Here is a 26,120-nt window from a genome sequence, read left to right as displayed (position 1 = left end):
GAGTCAGGCCCGTCGGCATCGCGTTGCACTGTTGTGTTAGCAGTTGCTATGGAGTTGTAATTATTAAGCAGCCGGCCTTGTTGGTCGGCTCCCGTCGTCCGTGTTACCTGGAGACAGACCGCTTGCTCGGCGACTCGCAGACCGCAGCAGCGAGTCGAACGCGGACGCAGGGGTTCTAGAACTTCAGGTAAGTTTTTCCTGCGCGAATTCAGCAGCACCTGACGCGTGTTGAGCGCGTTTAGTTTGTCTGTGTTCTTGGATTCCGGTATTGTACTGAGAGCTGTAATAAATGTGTACAGCAGTTACATATGTACGCAGCTCTAATTGCTCTAAGTAATTTATTTTATTAATATAACTATTATAGCGGGAAAGAAAATGCCATACAGTTCACTGACTTGAAGGGTTTTACAGTAGAAGCCTGCGGAGAGGCGCATAGGCACCTAGTGTACTCCACTCGGGGCGCTACACCCAGGAGACACCTTGGAGGGCTCCCTTCTAGCAACACCTCTGACGCGCAGGCAAGATGCGGAGGTGGAGATTTTTTTGTGAAGTTGATGGCTACCGGCGAATAACAAAAGGATTGAGAGAAAACTGCTCACTTCTCAAACTCGCCAGAAGAAAGCCCTGAAAAAAGTAGCAATCCACCATCAGGCGAGGAGAAAGTAAGGAGGACCGTAGGATGATCTGTACAAGGCAACATCTTTTTAATGTGTGGGGTGGTGCCGACAGGTGTTCCAGTCGCTTACTAATGGCATCATATACTGTAGGTACACTCCTGACAGAATACAGTGACATGGATTTATTTCCGTGTCCATGTGTACAAACAGTTTGGAGAACTTTACAGGGTAAAACAAAACAAAAATCAACGATTGAACATAGAAGAAACACCAATTTCACCTGCGAAATGGGACATGTCATGTTTTTAAGTATTTGAAAGAGGGAATATTTCGTCTCCCTGACTTGTCATTATTAATAAAATACTTTCAAGATGACGTATGTCGCGTCTCAGACATTACTACGCAAGGTGCAAGTCTCATGTCCCGGTCGTGTCCTCGCAGCCTCTGTATCCCAAACTCTCGGGAACAACAACAGGCAGATCTGGCATTGTCTGATTGTGCTCGTAGTCGGAGACGAGAGATGAGAGACGAGTAAACATTTTCAGCTTATAACAGAAATAGTGTTTCAGCTGGTGCTGAACTTGCTTTTTCACTGCACACAGAGTTGTGTTAATATGCTGACTCACCTTTACATGTTCTGCTAAACTTAATCAGTTTTTTCATGACCTAACAAATTATGAGGTTCAAAAGCAATTTGTAATTACTTGGTGTTACTACAGCCTTCCTAGTGAATGTTGCTCTAGTGAACAGAAAGACACTGACATGCCCCAGAATGGGACACCCTCACTGATGAGAATTTTACAGTATTCATTAGCGTGGACTCCGTTGTTCCTGCGTGTAAATGTCGCGGTTCCGCGCGGGCTCGTGCCCTCCGCTGCTTCACCCAGGCCGTTTCGTCCCCCAACACCTGGGGCTCGAACCGGGGTCTCCGGCGTAACGCAACAGGGAACCAGCCGCGTGAGCCGTCGGCTAAGGTCCCTGCTAGGCGCAGGGGGCACGATGACGTCACCGTGTCCGAACTAGCTCCGCTACATGAGCACATGTGATTCATTCTCCAATCAGGGCTGAAAAAGCCTCATTTTGAAGACACAGCAGGTAGGAACCTTAGCAAACTAGAGAGTGGGGTACACTGGCGCTGGAGACGGGGACAGCTCCCAGCTCTGGGAGAAGGCTGCGCCGTCACCTGTCTTGTGTTCTGGGCAGAGATGGCCACCCTGAGTGCGAAGCCCGGCCAGCGGCTCAGCGTGTCCGACTGGCAGAGTGGGAGCCAGCTGCTCTCCAGCACAGCTGAACACCTCCGACTCCAGTCACGGCAGATCCGCCAGGAGGGACGAGCACTGCGCAATGAGACCACTGTTCAGGTACTGAGAGGCTACTGCTGTGCTCAGTGAATAATGTTTCCTGGCTGTGAAAAGCCATTTAGTCATCTTGGAACAGGGGCTGGCTACTGGTAAGATTATTCCAGATTCTGAACTGCTGCAGATCAGGCTGTTCCAGACTCCTGCTACTCTTTGGGTAAAGAAATTCCTGAGTCTTGGTTTTGAATGCAACTCTGCTTTTGTTTTACAGTCTGAAGAAGTTGGCTGGGTTCACTTTGTTGAACCCTTTGAAAATGTGAAAAATCCTTTTGGTTCTTGTATTATACTCTTTCAAAGATTTAGTTCCTCCAGCCTGTCAGTGTAGGACATTACTTAATGCCTCGAAAGTATCTGGTTGCTCTTTCCCAGACTGATTGCAGAGCAGCAATCTCTTTTTTTATAAAATTGAGTCAATATTCCAAATGAGGCCTTACTAGTGCATTATACAATTTTAACATAACATCCCTTGATTTTTAAAAAAGTTAATCTTTTACCTACAGTATATAATGTTAATAAAATTCACTAAAATTGTACATGGATTTGGACTTTCATTTAGAATTTGTATGAGATGCTAAGTGAAGATATTAGAGAAGATAAAATACAAAATAAACATAACTCCTGAGTTACAGAAATGTTTTTTGGTGGCTGTGGGGTGACTCTTCCAGGCTGAGATCTGTACCCCACAGTGTGGTTTGTGCAGAGGGCCAGCTGGTGTCAGGATGCTCAGTGCACCCTGGGGGGATGTTATTCACAAGTGCACTCAACCTACCAAAGGTCCTGCAGTGGCAAAGAGCCGAGTGTATTTGACTCTTGATACCAGTGTGTTTTTTTTCTAAGATGTCTGTTATTTAACTTGTTGTTGTTGCTGCCGCTGTTCTGTGTTTATGTTTTTGGTGTTTCCTTAATGTATTTGTGTTGGAGCACACATGCAAAAAAGCATTTCATTGCAGTCGTGCACACAACAGTAAACCGAAGTGAAATGTGTGCAGCTCTGGCTTCCTTTCCCTAACCTGTTCCTTCACTGTCTCTCAGACGCGTTGGGACAAGCAGGACAGCCAGCGACGCCTGACAGAGAGGGTTCAGGATGTGTCACGCCTGAAGGAGGCGCTGGAGCTCTGTCTTCAGGACGCAGACACAGAGATAGAGGCACTTTCTGCAGTGAGCTATCCAGATCTCTTTGCAGTTTTGCATAAGAAACAGTCTCTTTACCAAGAGAGTTATTTTCCATGAATGAGTTGTCAGACAGGTTAATTTCATTCTGAGAAGTAAATTATTTTATTAAGGTGGGATATGTATGTTCTCTTTCTTTAATTAAAACATAATAAAAATGCCAGCTGTATTTTTCACTCACATTAGTAAGTACTTTTGAGTTGGCCAATCTAAGATATCTAAGGCAATATAGTAGAGTCATTCTTGTGTTGAATGGGTAATAGTCATCGAATAATTATTAAATCACTTTCATTTTCATAAGTAGACAAAATGTTTCTGTAAACTTCTGAAGTCATTCCGCTGCTGCCATCATTAATTACATCAATAACGTGGCTGCCCAGGCTGTGACACTATCTGACCTTCTTCTCATCTGTCCATAGATCAGTTTCATAACTCTCATGTCTGTTCTTCTGACCATTCCTATCTTTTCTGTTCATGGTGCCGAAGAGGTTTACAATGTGTGCAAATGGGGGGTTTGTTTATTTGACTGGGATAGAATTGATTATTTGATTAAAAATAAAATCCTTAGGACTTACCTGTCAGTTTTTTCATGATAAATTATTATTACCTTGCTGTCCCATTACTTTCGGAGGGTGCTGTATGTAGATGTCTGAGGAATCTCAGTGCGGCCCAGAGCAGAAACCTTCCCCTCTACTTGCTTTGTGCACATCAGAGCAGCAGCGTCATTGTGATCACTGTTAGAGTCAATGACGGCTCACTGGCTGTGTGCCAATCACAACGTTCTCCCCAGGTGAAAGGTGACACTGAGAGCTTGCTGGCTGCGATGACCCTTCCTCTTGATGCTGCAGTGGAGTGCCTGACCCTGAGAGAGGGTCGCCGTGGTGATGACCTGGTGAGGGATGCGGTGGAGGTGGAGCTGAAGAAGGAGGTGGAGGTGATTGATGGAGTCCAGCGTGCCCTGCAGCAGCGTGTCAGTCAAGCCTTTGAGCAAATCTGGTGAGAGAAGGGGAAGGGTGAAGGCGTGATGTGTTTGGAACACAAGAGACTGAATTAGAGAAAGAGTCACAAATATAATTTATATTGTCTAATTAGTTTACATTGTTTAATTTACATTTCATGTTGAATTCACTATTATAATGTTACTGTTACAATTCAATAACAGTTATAAGGTTTCTCTGTGCAGTTTACTGCAGGAAGCACGGCAGCAGCTGGTCTTTGACTTACAGAACAAATCCGAGGCCCTGGGGGTGGACCAGACCTGCCTGTCACTCACTGTGACATCACCACTCATCTCTCTGAAGCCTAACCCCTCACGTGTTCCCAATGGGTAAGCCCCAGCATACAGGCCCACACTTGCTCCTGTCCTACTGCTGTGCACATTCACCACACAGCCCTGCCTGTGCTCACAATCAGTGTTCTGACAGCTTCCTGAGCCATTTCAATGAAGAAAAATAAAAGCAGACGTGTAGTGCCACGTATTGGATACTTTGTGAGACTGATTTGAGAGGTATTGCACAGCTATGTTAACAGTGTCACCAAATGACTGGTTTGACCCTGACATACTGTATTAAGACCTGTATGAGGTGGTTGCATTGAAGTTGACCATTGTTCTCTGTTGCAGTTCCACATCGCCCCAGCAGTGGGAGCAGTTCAGCCAATACAATCGGAGTCGCGCCCAGGAGGAGATGAAGGCCTCTCTGCAGCTGCGGGAGGCTATGCGGGTCACAATTTCTCAGGTCAGGGGGTGTCTGGGATGGAGACAAGGATCTCGTGTTTGTGTGTCACACCTGAGCCAGGAGGAAGGCATGTGTCAGGATATTCCTGTGTACGATTGCCTGGGTGAGGCTGACCCCGGGAGTGCAGCGGTCCAGAGCTTCAGTGTTTTTAAAATATGGAGAAGCTTTAAACCCACACTCACCTCTACTGGGTCAACTGTTTGAAAAAATGTCAGCTGAAACATTGACCTGGTCTCCATTAATGAGAGCATCACTGCAACCTCTTTTCTGTCGATGACTCTAACACTTATTCATACTTCTGACAATGACACCAGCGCCTAGGAGGTCAAAGGAGCCTCAGTGGCTCCCAACCAATTGATCCCAGTTAGTGACACAAATACCAGCATATTGAACCAGCACTGTGCTCTTTGCACCTTTTTACTGGTGTAGCACTTGGGAACCCTGAATGTAGTGCAGCTTGTTGGTGCCCCAGACAGAAAGATCTCTTGTCTGTTGGCCATAGTATTTCCTTTCCCTGTGTCTCCTTTCTCACAGACTCAGAATGAGCTGGAAGCCCAGCGTGTCACCACGGATTTTGCCCTCCGGAAACGCAGCCATGAGCTGGAACGAGCCAGAGAGGAGCTGCTTTGGCAGCAGAGGCTTGTGAGTGGGGTGTCTTCTGCTATCCATTCAGACAGCTGGGCATAGGGCCTCATCCAGAATATAATAGGGAAAAATATCTGTGCACATTAAAATTTCTATTTGAATTTGTTATAGTTCAGCATACCTGCTTTGCATTTAGTTTAAAATGTACTATTATCTTTTTAGAAGATTTTAAAAATATTTACATCACCTATAATGTCTTTTTTTCTTTGTACAGAGGAGTGTGTTTTAGGGCTACTCTGAGTTGGCTATTGGCTGTTCTTATTGAGAGGAGAACTGCAAGGCTATTTTTATATTTCAGGGTTAGAAAGAACCAGCATTGATGAGTAAATTTCAAACCACAATAACAGTAAAATGTACGAAACAAAATAGACGAAATGTCCAGATATGTTCAGGGCCATATTCCGAGATTCAGAATGAGGCAACAAATATTCTGGTGAGGTGATGTGGCCCTGTGACTGCATTGTAAAGAAGCAGGCTTGTGAATACTTCTTTAGACCAATAGAATAAATTGCTCTTAATTTCGAGATGGTCTTTCCGACAGACACTACTTACTTGTTAACTCTGCATGCAGATCACGTTGGAACATTTTTGCGGTGAAATGTCTGCTGCACAACCTGTACTTATTCACTCTTACATCACGTTACAGTGACTAGTGAGCAGGAAGGGCTGCTTTATGTCGCAATTCTTTGAAACTCGAATGTGAGTTTGTGACGACATGGCTACTTGCAGTACTTTCACAAAGTTCCTGATTTTGTGCTTCATTTCAAATTTGTAATTTTTTTTCTAGAATGTGAATTGATGTATTTTGTTGCCAAGATTTAATAACCACTCTGAAAAACGGACTGCAGCTCCCCTCTTAGTCTTGCAGTAAGAGAACCTGAGCTGCACGCTGTTGGCTGTAACTCAAGAACATTAATACATTTCATTCCCTTTTTCTCAAGGTTTCATCATTCATAGACTGCATATACTTAGATTTTCCATAGATCTATTCCTAGTCTCTGTCTTCTTGGCCATACAGTATGTAGTGAATAGAGCCATATACAACCCAGTGTGAGCTGAGCCGGGGAGGGTGACTGTGTGCTCTCTCCTGCTCCTGTCTAGACCCAGAAGGAGGCTCAGGAGCTGGAACAGGACATCCGTGGGCTGGAGAGAGATCTCAAAGCCAAAACTGCACCCCTGAAACTGGCCCACACCCGACTGGAAACCAGAACCACGCGTCCTGGAGTGGACCTGTGCCGGGACCAAGTATATCTTTCTTCCTATAGCTGTAAATGTGTTTTTTTGTGGTTTAGACCAGTGCATTTAAAGCCTTCTGCTTCGCAGTGGCACAATTATACTCACTGAAAACTAATGGTACCTGCTTTCGCAAGCAGAAAATTGCTCAAAAGAGGAAAGCTGGCTTATTTAGGCTATACCTTGCTTCTGTAAGGCAAATGTAATATCTATTAGTTTTTTAACAGTCAATTAGTTGTTTTACTAATGAGGTGGCTTATAAGAGTTTCATGATGGTTTTGCCATTATTTTAGTGTACATAACAGGGATACCACAATGTAAACACTCTTCAGAAACATATGTCTTGGTATTCCCATGGCTCAGAGTAGTCCAGCACAGTGAAGACATGGTAAAAGGGTAAACAGTCAAACTATATGATATTCAGTTGAGAAATCTTATACTTACAAATGTGTTGAATCAAATGAAGAACAGAGGCCAGGCACTGCACTATCTGTGAACACAGAAGAACTGCACTTGTACTGGCTGCGATCCTTACCTGTGATAACACAATTATGAGTGTCGTGGATGCTATTAGGATGATGCTCCCATAAGAAGGTTTGAATCAACCAAAGTTCATATAAAAAAAAACTTTAGTGTACTCTTCAGATATACAAGATATGTAATTAAGGCATCTTACATTATATTCTTGGGATATGGACATTTTTAAAGATGGATATTAATTAGATTCTGGTTTATTTCTTCTACAAAGGGATATTGCTACAGTGTGCCACTGGTGGTAGACAGGTGGGCATCACTTCGAACATTCGTTTACTGTATGTACTGAGGTTAATTTTTATCTTTCAGTTTTAACCCATTAACTATTTGTAATGATGACATTAAGGCAATATATTACCGAAAACATGCCCATCCAGTTTGGCCAGACGTGGTTGAGGGTCACCCAGGGGCTTCAGACTGACCGACTGCTGTTTCCCCAGGTCCAGTATGGGCTGGTGGATGAGGTCACACAGCTGGAAGCCACCATTACGGCCTTGAAGCAGAAACTGGCCCAGTCTCAGTGAGTCCCTCTCCTCTGCCTCATTAACAATGTGTCCTTTCTCCCTTTCTACCTGCTGTTCTGTCCCACGTAGGCCTTTTGGTTGCTGGTAGATAATTGACCCAGAGATCTTATCCAGCTGTTTCCTGAAAGTAGCTATGGCATAAGCTTCAATATAGGCAGCTTGTTCTAGACCCCCACAACTCTGTGTGGAGGGCCTCCTGTTCTCTGTTGTAAATGTACTTTCACATAGTTTCCACCTGTGTTTTTGTGTGTCACCGCTAATTCTAAAGACCATGGGGCTGACTTTTGTTCATGAGTAAAAAGATTCAGCTGTATCAGCCTGCCAGCATAGGACATTTTAAGCACCTTAAACATTTTGGGAGTGTATCTGGTTGCTCTTTTGTACATTGATTCAAGAGCAGCAATACAATTTTCATCCTGCCGAGAACTGTGCAACATATTACAAATGAGGTCTTACTACCCTTTTTCTCATTAGTCTCTAACATTTTATTGTACATTGATGAAATAAGATTCATTCGATTATAAATTTGTTACTGGATAGTTATACATTCAGTTTGCCTTTTATGCTGAACTTCATGAAAAACCTTCTGACATTATAAATACACTATCTTGTTGTTTGTATTCTTGACTGCTGTTAAAGGTTAAGATGCTGCAAATTAGCCTTGCAATGAACAATCCTCTAGCACTGACTACAGGCTTTTATAATAATTGCAATTGCTATTATAGCTTTTAATATTAAAAAAAAAAATTCAGGGTATGCAAACATTATCATTCCAGGTCCTGTCTAAAATATTATGTAGAATTTTTTATATGTATTAAATTTGTCTCAAATTTTTATCCAAGCAAGTAAACACATAGAGGACATTCTACAATTCTACATTTTCAGCTAATTACCAGGGCCACAACTTGAAAAATTTATCTTTGACGACGGGACAAAAAACTCAGTTTCTTGTGTTTTGTTTCCTGGATATTTCTGTCTGGTGAGTGGGCACATTTAGACATATATGAAATCTGATGTTTTTACTTAATGCCCAATGGGTTAGTTTGAATTTTAACCATAAACCAAGCTCCTACTGTATCCAGATATTCCAGAGATATTACAAAATGTTTGAGGGGACATCATACCAGAGGGAAATTGACCTTCTTTCTAGAGGCGATAAAGAGTTAAACACACATTCTCCTGTATTTACAATTGTATTACTGTATATTACTACCAGACATTTTACACCATTGTTAGTGAACAGCTGTGTCAGTGACAGAAATGTTTTAACCTCCAATGCAGCCTGAGAAAATGACTTCTTCTCTGCCCATCAGACACTCCCTCCAAACACTACAAGAGCAGCTCTCCCAGATTGAGAAAGATCTGTCCTACAAGACTGAGGCTCTTGCTCTGGATAGACGTTGCTTGGAGACACGCCAGAAGCTGATTCCAAACGCTGAGACCCATTACAGAGAGAGGACCTCCGCCACAGCTGCCCAGCTGCTGCCCCAGGCCAGGAGCCACGTGCCGCAACTTGTCTGAGAGGGTCTTCGGTACCACCTGCACTAACTTAGTCTACAAGTAATAAAAACAATGAAACAGAATGTGATTCAGTAATCTAGTATGATATTAAAACCACTGACAGTTTTTGACTTTGGAAACTTTTCTGCTTTCATGCTTTTCCTTGGTCATACAAACAATTTGTTGATCCAACATTTTTGTTTAATTATTTTCTCATATTACTTGAACTAACGCAAGGCAGGCAGTGGTGAGCATTTGTATCATACAGTGCTGGGCTCCTGGTTATGTTTTTGTGTTTGTATGATCTCTCAGTTTTCACGTGAACTTCCTCCAGGTGGGTTAATGAGCTTCTGGGTAAACTGGTTCCCAAGTGAGTGAGAACGAGTCTGTCTTTCCTGTGATTGACTGGCGTCCTGCCCATGGTGTCTTGTGCTTTGTGCCTGTATTTTGTAGTACATATAGTACTTTAGCTTTATGGGTTTGTTAAAAGGAATGTAGGATGGTAATGATGAGGAGTACCAAACTATGAAATAACTGCATTTGATACATGTAATGGATTAGCAACAACACTGCTCTTTACAGTTTACGTTGTGGAATAATGGAACTATAATTATATGGTGATCTTTGAAACTACACAGACTGAATGCACATAAAAAGTTAAATTTCAGGAAAACCAATTTCGATAAAAAAGTGCTTAAAGAAAGAATGAAACAGGATATGAAATTTAAGTGGCAGGTACAGCAAGTTTAAACATTCTGCTTAAGTATGACAGATTTACCTCAAGAGCGAGATCAAAAGGCAAAATCAGTGGTTGGACAAATAAGTAATAAATAAATAATCCTAAAAATGATCCAGGAAAGGAATACAATTGTAAAGAAAACAGCATTAAAAAAACTAAAAGATTTGAAGGAATATTGCACTGCATACTAAAATAGTACAATGTGCCTTCACTTATGCAACAGAATAAAATAAAATGCATCTATGATTACAAGGGGAAAGTTCTACACCATGAAAAGGAAACAGCTGATGTACCAAATACGTATTTCATGCAGGGGTTTGCCAAAGAGGACAACACACAGCAGGTAGTGGAAAGGCAAAGTGCTGTATTAAATAGTATTTTTATAGATGAAGCAGAAGTGTAACAGGTCACAGAGGCACTTAAGCATATCTCACAGGTAAGATGCTGTTCTATCAGTTCTTATAAGGGAAACAGATGCTGTTTTAAGCGTTTCAACAGTCACTCAAACATGAAATAAACACTTTCTAATGTAGAGTCCATTTTTACACAGCCTAAAAATGAACTTAATCATTATTCAGCAACAGACCTGACTTACTACATGGAAATTGTATAAGCAATTAGAATAAAGAATGAAGGCAATAAACAAGAGAAGGCCATTTGGCAGTGAGTACCTCATTGCCCCGATGATCTTTTCAACCGTTTCTTGAAAGAAGCCAGAGTTCTTCAACAATGCAATTGGGTAACTTGTTCCACACTCCCACAAACCCTTGCGAAAAAGAGCATCCTGGTCTTAGTGTTATAAGAACTTCCATGTTGCTTCCATTTGTGTCAGGTTGTCAGGTTTGATTTGCATTGATGTGTGTCAAACCACAGCACACTGTGACAAAGTACACCTCAGATTTGGGAACATTTGGTAGCACTGGCAGCCCATTAAAGCTCAGCAGGTGTGAGCCTAGACAGTACCTGGATGGGAGTCTCCTGGGAAAAACTAAGGCTGCTGCTGGAAGAGGTGTTAATTGGGCCAACAGGGGGCGCTCACCCTGTGGTCTGTGTGAGTCCTAATGCACCATTATAGTGACGGGGACACTATACTGTAAGGCGCTGTCATTCGGATGAAACGTAAAACCAAGGTCCTGACTGTCTGTGGTCATTAAAAATCTCAGGGTGTTTTTTTAAAAAGAGTAGGGATGTAACCCTGGTGTCCTGTCTACATTTCCCAATGGCCCTTACCAATCATGGCCTCCTAATTATCCCCATCTCTGAACTGGCTTCATCACTCTACTCTCCTCCCCACTGAGAGCTGGTGTGTGGAGAGCATACTGGTACATCTTAGCTGCCGGCACATCATCCAGGTGGGGCTGCACACTGGTGGTGCTGGAGGGGATCCCCATGACCTGTAAAACACTTTGAATGGAGTGTTCAGAAAAATGCTATATAAGTGTTATTATTATTAGGGTTCAAGTTGGAGGTAATTTGCTAGAGCCTAGATACTGTTTTAAGCTTTTGTTTTTCCTGTATGCAGATATTAGATTGTGATTTTGAAGTATGTTTGCATTGTTAAAAATCTAAGAAGAATATTTGCTGCTGTATTAAAATGTTAGTATATAGTGATTAAGGGTATGATCTGTTTATTGTCTCTTGGCTTATGGTCCAGAAAGTTTCTCAGTACTGTCCTGAGGAAACTGTATGTGTATCCTCTGTTTGAGTCTTCAAATTGTTTTTTGCTTTCTTAAAAATCTAACTTCTATGTGTATATTCCATCATTCAAATTCGTGTGTGTGTGTGTGTGTGTGTGTGTGTGTGTGTGTGTGTGTGTGTGTGTGTGTGTGTGTGTGTGTGTGTGTGTGTTTGTCTATTTCCTTGAATAAGAGTTGTTGACTGTGGGAATGTGGGTCCATTGAAGGTTGTGGTATCTAAGAAATCTATGCTTTCATTGTGTGTGGTATATTTAACTGTTATTGAGGGGTGATGTGTATTCAGTGTCTCTATAAATGTTTTGAACTTTTCCAGGTATCTGAAATAGTGCTTGGGTTAGTTTGGACATTTCTGGAAAGAAATGGTTTTCCTGTCTGTCTTGATTTTTGAATAGGATGGGGCAAATGTCTTGACCGTGGCTGTTCCTTATGCCTTTAGAAAGTGTCTGCGCCTGACTTCCAGCAGTTGCAGTAGTTCAACATTCAATTCAATTCGATTCAATTCCATTCCATTCAATTCAATATTATTTTTATATAGCGGCTTTCACAACAAGGTTGCCCCAAGGTGCTTAATAATGCAGGTAACCATACATTTTGTCAATACAGAACAGAAAAGACCAGAAGACAGCAGAAGAGAGGAACCAAAAACTCCTTAGTAAGGAGAAAAAAAAACTCTAGGTGTCCAAGTTCAACTGGCTGCCCAACCCCTTTGGGCATGCTAACATTATACAATTGAAAAAAGGAAATAAATGAATGAGGGTATTAATCTATCCATCCATCATGTCTTCTGTATATCAGTACTCCATGCAGATCTTTGTAGCCCAGCTAAATCCTCCTAAACAATAGCTATATACACAATGTCCCTCTTGGATCCATGGCAGTGATGCAGCATCCAACTCTGGACATGTGGGGAGGAGAATAGGATAGTTTGGTCAGAACAGATGTATCTACTTGGTGGGCCAGCATAGAGACACACAATGGCATGTACAGCAGCACCAGCAGCCATGGCTGCAGCAGGCTATATTGTAAGGTCTGAGAAGACTAGGCTGAAGTAATAGGTTTTCAGTCTGGATTTGAATACTGAGATTGACTCAGCATCCTGAATATGGGGTGGGAGACTGTTCCATAAGCTAGGGGCCCTGTAACTAAAAGCTTTACCGCAAACTGTTATTTTATTAATGTGTGGAATATGAAGAAAACCTGCATTCTGTGATCTAAGTGGGTGACTTGGATGGTATACATTAATAAGTTCCATTAGACAGACTGGTGCCTGACCTCTGAGAGCCTTGTAAGTAAGTAGGATTTTGAAGTCTGCCCTGTACCTGAAAGAAAGCCAATGAAGAAATCTAAGTATGGGGGTTATGTGGTCGTACTTTCTGCTTCTAGTAACAATTCTAGCTGCTGCATTCTGAATTAGCTGTAAGGTGTTGAAAGAGTGGTGGGTGCTCCCTGATAGTAGGGCATTGCAGTAGTCTAACCTGCTGTATACAAGAGCATGTATTAATTTCTCCGTGTCTTGAGTGGAGAGAAACTGCCTTAGTTTTGCAATATTTCTTAACAGTAGGAAGCATGTTTTCGATACTGTTTTAACGTGAGAGATAAATGAGAGCCTTGTGTCTAATATGAAGCCTAAGTTACGTACTGAGTCTTGGAGGAAATTGTTTTAATCCTCTGAAGTTATAGTAGTCCTGTCAGTATTGTTGCCTCCAAACAACAGAACCTCAGTTTTAGTTGAGTAACAAAACTTTTTCACACGTCTTTACTTCAGTAAATCAGTTAAGGACGTTTCCACATAAGCCAACCTCAAACTCAAGCCTGTGTAACAAAACAGAGTGGTCAATCGTGTCAAAGGCAGTAATAAGATCTAGAAGCACAGGCACTGTTGCATTCCCTGCATCAGTAGCTAACAGAATATCATTTATGACTGTTGTTAATGTTATGATGTGTCTTTCGGGACGCTATGCAAAAATGGAAATGCAGAGTGGGAAACAATCAAGACCATGGATAGAAGCACTTGCATTTTAATGAGTTTCAATCATGCTTGGGTGCTCGTGTGATCCGACTGACTCAGTTTTGGAATACAACTGCCGCGCGGTGCATCGCGACAACCAGGCACCCCGGAGATTCTGAAAAAAATTTTTCAGCTATGTTCACGAAACCACTTTTCTTCACCTTGACTTGGGCTAAAATTCCAACCCTGAAAATAACAATTCTCTGAGTAGTGTGGAAATGCTGATCCTTACCCTACCTGGGGTGTCCACTGAGCATTTCCGCGAAATCTAGTTGAAGTTCTCTAGGCATGGGATTTTGACGTTACCCAAACCAAAAGGAATGAGTGGGAAACAATCAAGAAAACGGATAGAAGCACTTGAATTTGAAAGAGTTTCAAGCATGCTTGGGTACTTGTGTGATCTGAGTGACTCAGTTTTGGAATATAACTCTCGCGCGGTGCACCGCGACATCCAGGCACCCCGGAGTTTCTGAAAAAAATTTTCAGCGATTTTCACGAAACCACTTTTCTTCAACTTGAATTGGGCTAAAAATCCATCCCTGAAAATAAAAATTCTCTGAGTAGTGTGGAAATGCTGATCCTTACCCTACCTGGGGTGTCCACTGAGCATTTCCGCGAAATCTAGTTGATGTTCTCTGGGTATGGGATTTTGACATGTTACCCAAACCAAAAGGAATGAGTGGGAAACAATCAAGGAAACAGATAGAAGCACATGCATTTGAATGAGTTTCAATCATGCTTGGGTACTCGTGTGATCTGAGTGACACAGTTTTGGAATACAACTGTCGCGTGGTGCACCGCGACATCCAGGCACCCCGGAGTTTCTGAAAAAAAATTTTCAGCGATTTTCACGAAACCACTTTTCTTCAACTTGAATTGGGCTAAAAATCCATCCCTGAAAATAAAAATTCTCTGAGTAGTGTGGAAATGCTGATCCTTACCCTGCCTGGGTGGTCCACTGAGCATTTCCGCGAACTCTATCTGAAGTTCTCTGGGCATGGGATTTTGACATGTTCCCCAAACCAAAAGGAATGAGTGGGAAACAATCAAGACAACAGATAGAAGCACTTGTATATGAATGAGTTTCAAGCATGCTTGGGTACTCGTGTGATCTGAGTGACTCAGTTTTGGAATACAACTGTCGCGTGGTGCACCGCGACCTCCAGGCACCCCGGAGTTTCTGAAAAAAAATTTTCTGCGATTTTCACGAAACCACTTTTCTTCAACTTGAATTGGGCTAAAAATCCATCCCTGAAAATAAAAATTCTCTGACTACTGTGGAAATGCTGATCCTTACCCTGCCTGGGTGGTCCACTGAGCATTTCCGCGAACTCTATCTGAAGTTCTTGGGCATGGGATTTTGACATGTTCCCCAAACCAAAAGGAACGAGTAGGAAACAATCAAGACAACAGATAGAAGCACTTGTATATGAATGAGTTTCAAGCATGCTTGGGTACTCGTGTGATCTGAGTGACTCAGTTTTGGAATACAACTGTCGCGTGGTGCACCGCGACATCCAGGCACCCCGGAGTTTCTGAAAAAAAAATTTCTGCGATTTTCACGAAACCACTTTTCTTCAACTTGAATTGGGCTAAAAATCCATCCCTGAAAATAAAAATTCTCTGAGTAGTGTGGAAATGCTGATCCTTACCCTGCCTGGGTGGTCCACTGAGCATTTCCGCGAACTCTATCTGAAGTTCTCTGGACATGGGATTTTGACATATTCCCCAAACCAAAAGGAATGAGTGGGAAACAATCAAGGAAACAGTAAGAAGCACTTGCATTTGAATGAGTTTCAAGCATGCTTGGGTACTCGTGTGATCTGAGTGACTCAGTTTTGGTATACAACTGTCGCGTGGTGCACCGCGACCTCCAGGCACCCCGGAGTTTCTGAAAAAAAAATTTCTGCGATTTTCACAAAACCACTTTTCTTCAACTTGAATTGGGCTAAAAATCCATCCCTGAAAATAAAAATTCTCTGACTACTGTGGAAATGCTGATCCTTACCCTGCCTGGGTGGTCCACTGAGCATTTCCGCGAACTCTATCTGAAGTTCTCTGGGCATGGGATTTTGACATGTTCCCCAAACCAAAAGGAATGAGTGGGAAACAATCAAGACAACAGATAGAAGCACTTGTGTATGAATGAGTTTCAAGCATGCTTGGGTACTCGTGTGATCTGAGTGACTCAGTTTTGGAATACAACTGTCGCGTGGTGCACCGCGACCTCCAGGCACCCCGGAGTTTCTGAAAAAAAAATTTCTGCGATTTTCACGAAACCACTTTTCTTCAACTTGAATTAGGCTAAAAATCCATCCCTGAAAATAAAAATTCTCTGACTACTGTAGAAATGCTGATCCTTACCCTTGCCTGGGTGGTCCACTGAGCATTTCCGCGAACTCTATCTGAAGTTCTCTGGGCATGGGATTTTGACATGTTCCCCAAACCAAAAGGAATGAGTGGGAAACAATCAAGACAACAGATAGAAGCACTTGTATATGAATGAGTTTCAAGCATGCTTGGGTACTCGTGTGATCTGAGTGACTCAGTTTTGGAATACAACTGTCGCTTGGTGCACCGCGACATCCAGGCACCCCGGAGTTTCTGAAAAAAAATTTTCTGCGATTTTCACGAAACCACTTTTCTTCAACTTGAATTGGGCTAAAAATCCATCCCTGAAAATAAAAATTCTCTGACTACTGTGGAAATGCTGATCCTTACCCTGCCTGGGTGGTCCACTGAGCATTTCCGCGAACTCTATCTGAAGTTCTCTGGACATGGGATTTTGACATGTTCCCCAAACTAAAAGGAATGAGTGGGAAACAATCAAGGAAACAGATAGAAGCACTTGCATTTGAATGAGTTTCAAGCATGCTTGGGTACTCGTGTGATCTGAGTGACACAGTTTTGGAATACAACTGTCGCGTGGTGCACCGCGACCTCCAGGCACCCCGGAGTTTCTGAAAAAAAAGTTTCTGCGATTTTCACGAAACCACTTTTCTTCAACTTGAATTGGGCTAAAAATCCATCCCTGAAAATAAAAATTCTCTGACTACTGTGGAAATGCTGATCCTTACCCTGCCTGGGTGGTCCACTGAGCATTTCCGCGAACTCTATCTGAAGTTCTCTGGGCATGGGATTTTGACATATTCCCCAAACCAAAAGGAATGAGTAGGAAACAATCAAGACAACAGATAGAAGCACTTGTATATGAATGAGTTTCAAGCATGCTTGGGTACTCGTGTGATCTGAGTGACTCAGTTTTGGAATACAACTGTCGCGTGGTGCACCACGACATCCAGGCACCCCGGAGTTTGTGAAAAAAAAAATTCTGCGATTTTCAAGAAATCACTTTTCTTCAACTTGAATTGGGCTAAAAATCCATCCCTGAAAATAAAAATTCTCTGACTACTGTGGAAATGCTGATCCTTACCCTGGCTGGGTGGTCCACTGAGCATTTCCGCGAACTCTATCTGAAGTTCTCTGGACATGGGATTTTGACATGTTCCCCAAACCAAAAGGAATGAGTGGGAAACAATCAAGACAACAGATAGAAGCACTTGTATATGAATGAGTTTCAAGCATGCTTGGGTACTCGTGTGATCTGAGTGACTCAGTTTTGGAATACAACTGTCGCGTGGTGCACCGCGACATCCAGGCACCCCGGAGTTTCTGAAAAAAAATTTTCTGCGATTTTCACGAAACCACTTTTCTTCAACTTGAATTGGGCTAAAAATCCATCCCTGAAAATAAAAATTCTCTGAGTAGTGTGGAAATGCTGATCCTTACCCTGCCTGGGTGGTCCACTGAGCATTTCCGCGAACTCTATCTGAAGTTCTCTGGACATGGGATTTTGACATGTTCCCCAAACCAAAAGGAATGAGTGGGAAACAATCAAGGAAACAGTTAGAAGCACTTGCATTTGAATGAGTTATAAGCATGCTTGGGTACTCGTGTGATCTGAGTGACTCAGTTTTGGAATACAACTGTCGCGTGGTGCACCGCGACCTCCAGGCACCCCGGAGTTTCTGAAAAAAAAATTTCTGCGATTTTCACAAAACCACTTTTCTTCAACTTGAATTGGGCTAAAAATCCATCCCTGAAAATAAAAATTCTCTGACTACTGTGGAAATGCTGATCCTTACCCTGCCTGGGTGGTCCACTGAGCATTTCCGCGAACTCTATCTGAAGTTCTCTGGGCATGGGATTTTGACATGTTCCCCAAACCAAAAGGAATGAGTGGGAAACAATCAAGACAACAGATAGAAGCACTTGTATATGAATGAGTTTCCAGCATGCTTGGGTACTCGTGTGATCTGAGTGACTCAGTTTTGGAATACAACTGTCGCGTGGTGCACCGCGACATCCAGGCACCCCGGAGTTTCTGAAAAAAAAATTTCTGCGATTTTCACAAAACCACTTTTCTTCAACTTGAATTGGGCTAAAAATCCATCCCTGAAAATAAAAATTCTCTGACTACTGTGGAAATGCTGATCCTTACCCTGCCTGGGTGGTCCACTGAGCATTTCCGCGAACTCTATCTGAAGTTCTCTGGGCATGGGATTTTAACATGTTCCCCAAACCAAAAGGAATGAGTGGGAAACAATCAAGACAACAGATAGAAGCACTTGTATATGAATGAGTTTCAAGCATGCTTGGGTACTCGTGTGATCTGAGTGACTCAGTTTTGGAATACAACTGTCGCGTGGTGCACCGCGACATCCAGGCACCCCGGAGTTTCTGAAAAAAAAATTTCTGCGATTTTCACGAAACCACTTTTCTTCAACTTGAATTAGGCTAAAAATCCATCCCTGAAAATAAAAATTCTCTGACTACTGTAGAAATGCTGATCCTTACCCTTGCCTGGGTGGTCCACTGAGCATTTCCGCGAACTCTATCTGAAGTTCTCTGGGCATGGGATTTTGACATGTTCCCCAAACCAAAAGGAATGAGTGGGAAACAATCAAGACAACAGATAGAAGCACTTGTATATGAATGAGTTTCAAGCATGCTTGGGTACTCGTGTGATCTGAGTGACTCAGTTTTGGAATACAACTGTCGCGTGGTGCACCGCGACATCCAGGCACCCCGGAGTTTCTGAAAAAAAATTTTCTGCGATTTTCACGAAACCACTTTTCTTCAACTTGAATTGGGCTAAAAATCCATCCCTGAAAATAAAAAATCTCTGAGTAGTGTTGAAATGCTGATCCTTACCCTGCCTGGGTGGTCCACTGAGCATTTCCGCGAACTCTATCTGAAGTTCTCTGGACATGGGATTTTGACATATTCCCCAAACCAAAAGGAATGAGTGGGAAACAATCAAGGAAACAGATAGAAGCACTTGCATTTGAATGAGTTTTAAACATGCTTGGGTACTCGTGTGATCTGAGTGACTCAGTTTTGGAATACAACTGTCGCGTGGTGCACCGCGACCTCCAGGCACCCCGGAGTTTCTGAAAAAAAATTTTCTGCGATTTTCACGAAACCACTTTTCTTCAACTTGAATTGGGCTAAAAATCCATCCCTGAAAATAAAAATTCCCTGAGTAGTGTGGAAATGCTGATCCTTACCCTGCCTGGGTGGTCCACTGAGCATTTCCGCGAACTCTATCTGAAGTTCTCTGGACATGGGATTTTGACATGTTCCCCAAACCAAAAGGAATGAGTGGGAAACAATCAAGACAACAGATAGAAGCACTTGTATATGAATGAGTTTCAAGCATGCTTGGGTACTCGTGTGATCTGAGTGACTCAGTTTTGGAATACAACTGTCGCGTGGTGCACCGCGACATCCAGGCACCCCGGAGTTTCTGAAAAAAACTTTTCTGCGATTTTCACGAAATCACTTTTCTTCAACTTGAATTGGGCTAAAAATCCATCCCTGAAAATAAAAATTCTCTGACTACTGTGGAAATGCTGATCCTTACCCTGCCTGGGTGGTCCACTGAGCATTTCCGCGAACTCTATCTGAAGTTCTCTGGACATGGGATTTTGACATGTTCCCCAAACTAAAAGGAATGAGTGGGAAACAATCAAGGAAACAGATAGAAGCACATGCATTTGAATGAGTTTCAAGAATGCTTGGGTACTCGTGTGATCTGAGTGACACAGTTTTGGAATACAACTGTCGCGTGGTGCACCGCGACCTCCAGGCACCCCGGAGTTTCTGAAAAAACATTTTCTGCGATTTTCACGAAACCACTTTTCTTCAACTTGAATTGGGCTAAAAATCCATCCCTGAAAATAAAAATTCTCTGACTACTGTGGAAATGCTGATCCTTACCCTGCCTGGGTGGTCCACTGAGCATTTCCGCGAACTCTATCTGAAGTTCTCTGGGCATGGGATTTTGACATGTTCCCCAAACCAAAAGGAATGAGTGGGAAACAATCAAGACAACAGATAGAAGCACTTGTATATGAATGAGTTTCAAGCATGCTTGGGTACTCGTGTGATCTGAGTGACTCAGTTTTGGAATACAAATGTCGCGTGGTGCACCGCGACCTCCAGGCACCCCGGAGTTTCTGAAAAAAAATTTTCTGCGATTTTCACGAAACCACTTTTCTTCAACTTGAATTGGGCTAAAAATCCATCCCTGAAAATAAAAATTCTCTGACTACTGTGGAAATGCTGATCCTTACCCTGCCTGGGTGGTCCACTGAGCATTTCCGCGAACTCTATCTGAAGTTCTTGGGCATGGGATTTTGACATGTTCCCCAAACCAAAAGGAACGAGTAGGAAACAATCAAGACAACAGATAGAAGCACTTGTATATGAATGAGTTTCAAGCATGCTTGGGTACTCGTGTGATCTGAGTGACTCAGTTTTGGAATACAACTGTCGCGTGGTGCACCGCGACATCCAGGCACCCCGGAGTTTCTGAAAAAAAATTTTCTGCGATTTTCACGAAACCACTTTTCTTCAACTTGAATTGGGCTAAAAATCCATCCCTGAAAATAAAAATTCTCTGAGTAGTGTGGAAATGCTGATCCTTACCCTGCCTGGGTGGTCCACTGAGCATTTCCGCGAACTCTATCTGAAGTTCTCTGGACATGGGATTTTGACATATTCCCCAAACCAAAAGGAATGAGTGGGAAACAATCAAGGAAACAGTTAGAAGCACTTGCATTTGAATGAGTTTCAAGCATGCTTGGGTACTCGTGTGATCTGAGTGACTCAGTTTTGGTATACAACTGTCGCGTGGTGCACCGCGACCTCCAGGCACCCCGGAGTTTCTGAAAAAAAAATTTCTGCGATTTTCACAAAACCACTTTTCTTCAACTTGAATTGGGCTAAAAATCCATCCCTGAAAATAAAAATTCTCTGACTACTGTGGAAATGCTGATCCTTACCCTGCCTGGGTGGTCCACTGAGCATTTCCGCGAACTCTATCTGAAGTTCTCTGGGCATGGGATTTTGACATGTTCCCCAAACCAAAAGGAATGAGTGGGAAACAATCAAGACAACAGATAGAAGCACTTGTGTATGAATGAGTTTCAAGCATGCTTGGGTACTCGTGTGATCTGAGTGACTCAGTTTTGGAATACAACTGTCGCGTGGTGCACCGCGACCTCCAGGCACCCCGGAGTTTCTGAAAAAAAAATTTCTGCGATTTTCACGAAACCACTTTTCTTCAACTTGAATTAGGCTAAAAATCCATCCCTGAAAATAAAAATTCTCTGACTACTGTAGAAATGCTGATCCTTACCCTTGCCTGGGTGGTCCACTGAGCATTTCCGCGAACTCTATCTGAAGTTCTCTGGGCATGGGATTTTGACATGTTCCCCAAACCAAAAGGAATGAGTGGGAAACAATCAAGACAACAGATAGAAGCACTTGTATATGAATGAGTTTCAAGCATGCTTGGGTACTCGTGTGATCTGAGTGACTCAGTTTTGGAATACAACTGTCGCTTGGTGCACCGCGACATCCAGGCACCCCGGAGTTTCTGAAAAAAAAATTTCTGCGATTTTCACGAAACCACTTTTCTTCAACTTGAATTGGGCTAAAAATCCATCCCTGAAAATAAAAATTCTCTGACTACTGTGGAAATGCTGATCCTTACCCTGCCTGGGTGGTCCACTGAGCATTTCCGCGAACTCTATCTGAAGTTCTCTGGACATGGGATTTTGACATGTTCCCCAAACTAAAAGGAATGAGTGGGAAACAATCAAGGAAACAGATAGAAGCACTTGCATTTGAATGAGTTTCAAGCATGCTTGGGTACTCGTGTGATCTGAGTGACACAGTTTTGGAATACAACTGTCGCGTGGTGCACCGCGACCTCCAGGCACCCCGGAGTTTCTGAAAAAACATTTTCTGCGATTTTCACGAAACCACTTTTCTTCAACTTGAATTGGGCTAAAAATCCATCCCTGAAAATAAAAATTCTCTGACTACTGTGGAAATGCTGATCCTTACCCTGCCTGGGTGGTCCACTGAGCATTTCCGCGAACTCTATCTGAAGTTCTCTGGGCATGGGATTTTGACATGTTCCCCAAACCAAAAGGAACGAGTAGGAAACAATCAAGACAACAGATAGAAGCACTTGTATATGAATGAGTTTCAAACATGCTTGGGTACTCGTGTGATCTGAGTGACTCAGTTTTGGAATACAACTGTCGCGTGGTGCACCGCGACCTCCAGGCACCCCGGAGTTTCTGAAAAAAAAATTTCTGCGATTTTCATGAAAGCACTTTTCTTCAACTTGAATTGGGCTAAAAATCCATCCCTGAAAATAAAAATTCTCTGACTACTGTGGAAATGCTGATCCTTACCCTGCCTGGGTGGTCCACTGAGCATTTCCGCAAGCTCTATCTGAAGTTCTCTGGGCATGGGATTTTGACATGTTCCCCAAACCAAAAGGAATGAGTGGGAACCAATCAAGACAACAGATAGAAGCACTTGTATATGAATGAGTTTCAAGCATGCTTGGGTACTCGTGTGATCTGAGTGACTCAGTTTTGGAATACAACTGTCGCGTGGTGCACCGCGACATCCAGGCACCCCGGAGTTTCTGAAAAAAAATTTTCTGCGATTTTCACGAAACCACTTTTCTTCAACTTGAATTGGGCTAAAAATCCATCCCTGAAAATAAAAATTCTCTGAGTAGTGTGGAAATGCTGATGCTTACCCTGCCTGGATGGTCCACTGAGCATTTCCGCGAACTCTATCTGAAGTTCTCTGGACATGGGATTTTGACATATTCCCCAAACCAAAAGGAATGAGTTGGAAACAATCAAGGAAACAATTAGAAGCACTTGCATTTGAATGCGTTTCAAGCATGCTTGGGTACTCGTGTGATCTGAGTGTCTCAGTTTTGGAATACAACTGTCGCGTGGTGCACCGCGACCTCCAGGCACCCAGGAGTTTCTGAAAAAAATTTTTCTGTGATTTTCACGAAACCACTTTTCTTCAACTTGAATTGGGCTAAAAATCCATCCCTGAAAATAAAAATTCTCTGACTACTGTGGAAATGCTGATCCTTACCCTGCCTGGGTGGTCCACTGAGCATTTCCGCGAACTCTATCTGAAGTTCTCTGGGCATGGGATTTTGACATGTTCCCCAAACCAAAAGGAATGAGTGGGAAACAATCAAGACAACAGATAGAAACACTTGTATATGAATGAGTTTCAAGCATGCTTGGGTACTCGTGTGATCTGAGTGACTCAGTTTTGGAATACAACTGTCGCGTGGTGCACCGCGACCTCCAGGCACCCCGGAGTTTCTGAAAAAAAATTGTCTGCGATTTTCACGAAACCACTTTTCTTCAACTTGAATTGGGCTAAAAATCCATCCCTGAAAATAAAAACTCTCTGACTACTGTGGAAATGCTGATCCTTACCCTACCTGGGTGGTCCACTGAGCATTTCCGCGAACTCTATCTGAAGTTCTCTGGGCATGGGATTTTGACATGTTCCCCAAACCGAAAGGAATGAGTGGGAAACAATCAAGACAACAGATAGAAGCACTTGTATATGAATGAGTTTCAAGAATGCTTGGGTTCTCGTGTGATCTGAGTGACTCAGTTTTGGAATACAACTGTCGCGTGGTGCACCGCGACCTCCAGGCACCCCGGAGTTTCTGAAAAAAAATTTTCTGCGATTTTCACGAAACCACTTTTCTTCAACTTGAATTGGGCTAAAAATCCATCCCTGAAAATAAAAATTCTCTGACTACTGTGGAAATGCTGATCCTTACCCTGCCTGGGTGGTCCACTGAGCATTTCCGCGAACTCTATCTGAAGTTCTCTGGGCATGGGATTTTGACATGTTCCCCAAACCAAAAGGAATGAGTGGGAAACAATCAAGACAATTGATAGAAGCACTTGTATATGAATGAGTTTCAAGCATGCTTGGGTACTCGTGTGATCTGAGTGACTCAGTTTTGGAATACAACTGTCGCGTGGTGCACCGCGACATCCAGGCACCCCGGAGATTCTGAAAAAAAATTTTCTGCGATTTTCACGAAACCACTTTTCTTCAACTTGAATTGGGCTAAAAATCCATCCCTGAAAATAAAAATTCTCTGACTACTGTGGAAATGCTGATCCTTACCCTGCCTGGGTGGTCCACTGAGCATTTCCGCGAACTCTATCTGAAGTTCTCTGGACATGGGATTTTGACATGTTCCCCAAACCAAAAGGAATGAGTGAGAAACAATCAAGGAAACAGATAGAAGCACTTGCATTTGAATGAGTTTCAAGCATCCTTGGGTACTCGTGTGATCTGAGTGACTCAGTTTTGGAATACAACTGTCGCGTGGTGCACCGCGACCTCCAGGCACCCCGGAGTTTCTGAAAAAAAATTTTCTGCGATTTTCACGAAACCACTTTTCTTCAACTTGAATTGGGCTAAAAATCCATCCCTGAAAATAAAAATTCCCTGAGTAGTGTGGAAATGCTGATCCTTACCCTGCCTGGGTGGTCCACTGAGCATTTCCGCGAACTCTATCTGAAGTTCTCTGGACATGGGATTTTGACATGTTCCCCAAACCAAAAGGAATGAGTGGGAAACAATCAAGACAACAGATAGAAGCACTTGTATATGAATGAGTTTCAAGCATGCTTGGGTACTCGTGTGATCTGAGTGACTCAGTTTTGGAATACAACTGTCGCGTGGTGCACCGCGACATCCAGGCACCCCGGAGTTTCTGAAAAAAATTTTTGTGCGATTTTCACGAAATCACTTTTCTTCAACTTGAATTGGGCTAAAAATCCATCCCTGAAAATAAAAATTCTCTGACTACTGTGGAAATGCTGATCCTTACCCTGCCTGGGTGGTCCACTGAGCATTTCCGCGAACTCTATCTGAAGTTCTCTGGACATGGGATTTTGACATGTTCCCCAAACAAAAAGGAATGAGTGGGAAACAATCAAGGAAACAGATAGAAGCACTTGCATTTGAATGAGTTTCAAGCATGCTTGGGTACTCGTGTGATCTGAGTGACACAGTTTTGGAATACAACTGTCGCGTGGTGCACTGCGACCTCCAGGCACCCCGGAGTTTCTGAAAAAACATTTTCTGCGATTTTCACGAAACCACTTTTCTTCAACTTGAATTGGGCTAAAAATCCATCCCTGAAAATAAAAATTCTCTGACTACTGTGGAAATGCTGATCCTTACCCTGCCTGGGTGGTCCACTGAGCATTTCCGCGAACTCTATCTGAAGTTCTTGGGCATGGGATTTTGACATGTTCCCCAAACCAAAAGGAACGAGTAGGAAACAATCAAGACAACAGATAGAAGCACTTGTATATGAATGAGTTTCAAGCATGCTTGGGTACTCGTGTGATCTGACTGACTCAGTTTTGGAATACAACTGTCGCGTGGTGCACCGCGACATCCAGGCACCCCGGAGTTTCTGAAAAAAAATTTTCTGCGATTTTCACGAAACCACTTTTCTTCAACTTGAATTGGGCTAAAAATCCATCCCTGAAAATAAAAATTCTCTGACTACTGTGGAAATGCTGATCCTTACCCTGCCTGGGTGGTCCACTGAGCATTTCCGCGAACTCTATCTGAAGTTCTCTGGACATGGGATTTTGACATATTCCCCAAACCAAAAGGAATGAGTGGGAAACAATCAAGGAAACAGTTAGAAGCACTTGCATTTGAATGAGTTTCAAGCATGCTTGGGTACTCGTGTGATCTGAGTGACTCAGTTTTGGTATACAACTGTCGCGTGGTGCACCGCGACCTCCAGGCACCCCGGAGTTTCTGAAAAAAAAATTTCTGCGATTTTCACAAAACCACTTTTCTTCAACTTGAATTGGGCTAAAAATCCATCCCTGAAAATAAAAATTCTCTGACTACTGTGGAAATGCTGATCCTTACCCTGCCTGGGTGGTCCACTGAGCATT

At 42.9% G+C, this 26,120-nt stretch overlaps 1 protein-coding gene across 5 annotated transcripts; it reads left to right on the top strand.

The window, feature by feature from the left end:
* Window positions 1-31: 31 nt before the first annotated feature.
* tekt2 (tektin 2) lies at window positions 32-9,457 on the top strand. 5 transcript variants are annotated; one of them, XM_088602335.1, is made up of 11 exons: window positions 64-187; window positions 412-662; window positions 1,821-1,978; window positions 3,008-3,133; window positions 3,936-4,141; window positions 4,329-4,472; window positions 4,767-4,881; window positions 5,416-5,523; window positions 6,628-6,771; window positions 7,734-7,813; window positions 9,131-9,457. In XM_088602335.1, exons 3-11 carry the CDS (start codon window positions 1,823-1,825, stop codon window positions 9,336-9,338), a joined length of 1,287 nt encoding a protein of 428 aa, XP_088458461.1. In that variant the 5' UTR covers window positions 64-187; window positions 412-662; window positions 1,821-1,822; the 3' UTR covers window positions 9,339-9,457. The 5 variants fall into 5 exon arrangements, 4 of the variants coding, with proteins under 4 accessions (XP_088458460.1, XP_088458462.1, XP_088458463.1 ...); XR_015925854.1 differs by lacking the exon at window positions 412-662 and having other exon boundaries at window positions 32-187; window positions 6,628-6,793; window positions 9,131-9,239; XM_088602334.1 differs by lacking the exon at window positions 412-662 and having other exon boundaries at window positions 32-187.
* The last annotated feature ends 16,663 nt before the right edge of the window (window positions 9,458-26,120 follow it).

The sequence above is a fragment of the Lepisosteus platostomus genome, chromosome 13, assembly GCF_059453375.1.
Source record: "Lepisosteus platostomus isolate fLepPlt1 chromosome 13, fLepPlt1.hap1, whole genome shotgun sequence".
Taxonomy (NCBI): domain Eukaryota; kingdom Metazoa; phylum Chordata; class Actinopteri; order Semionotiformes; family Lepisosteidae; genus Lepisosteus; species Lepisosteus platostomus.
This window is presented reverse-complemented; position numbering and strand designations above follow the sequence as displayed.

Bases quoted from the DNA above. Each gene is read 5' to 3' on its own strand.
- tekt2 (XM_088602334.1), top strand. From the start codon at position 1,823: ATGGCCACCCTGAGTGCGAAGCCCGGCCAGCGGCTCAGCGTGTCCGAC. The intron at 4,142-4,328 runs GTGAGAGAAGGG...TTCTCTGTGCAG, and splicing joins CAAGCCTTTGAGCAAATCTG to TTTACTGCAGGAAGCACGGC. The intron at 6,772-7,733 runs GTATATCTTTCT...CTGTTTCCCCAG, and splicing joins TGGACCTGTGCCGGGACCAA to GTCCAGTATGGGCTGGTGGA.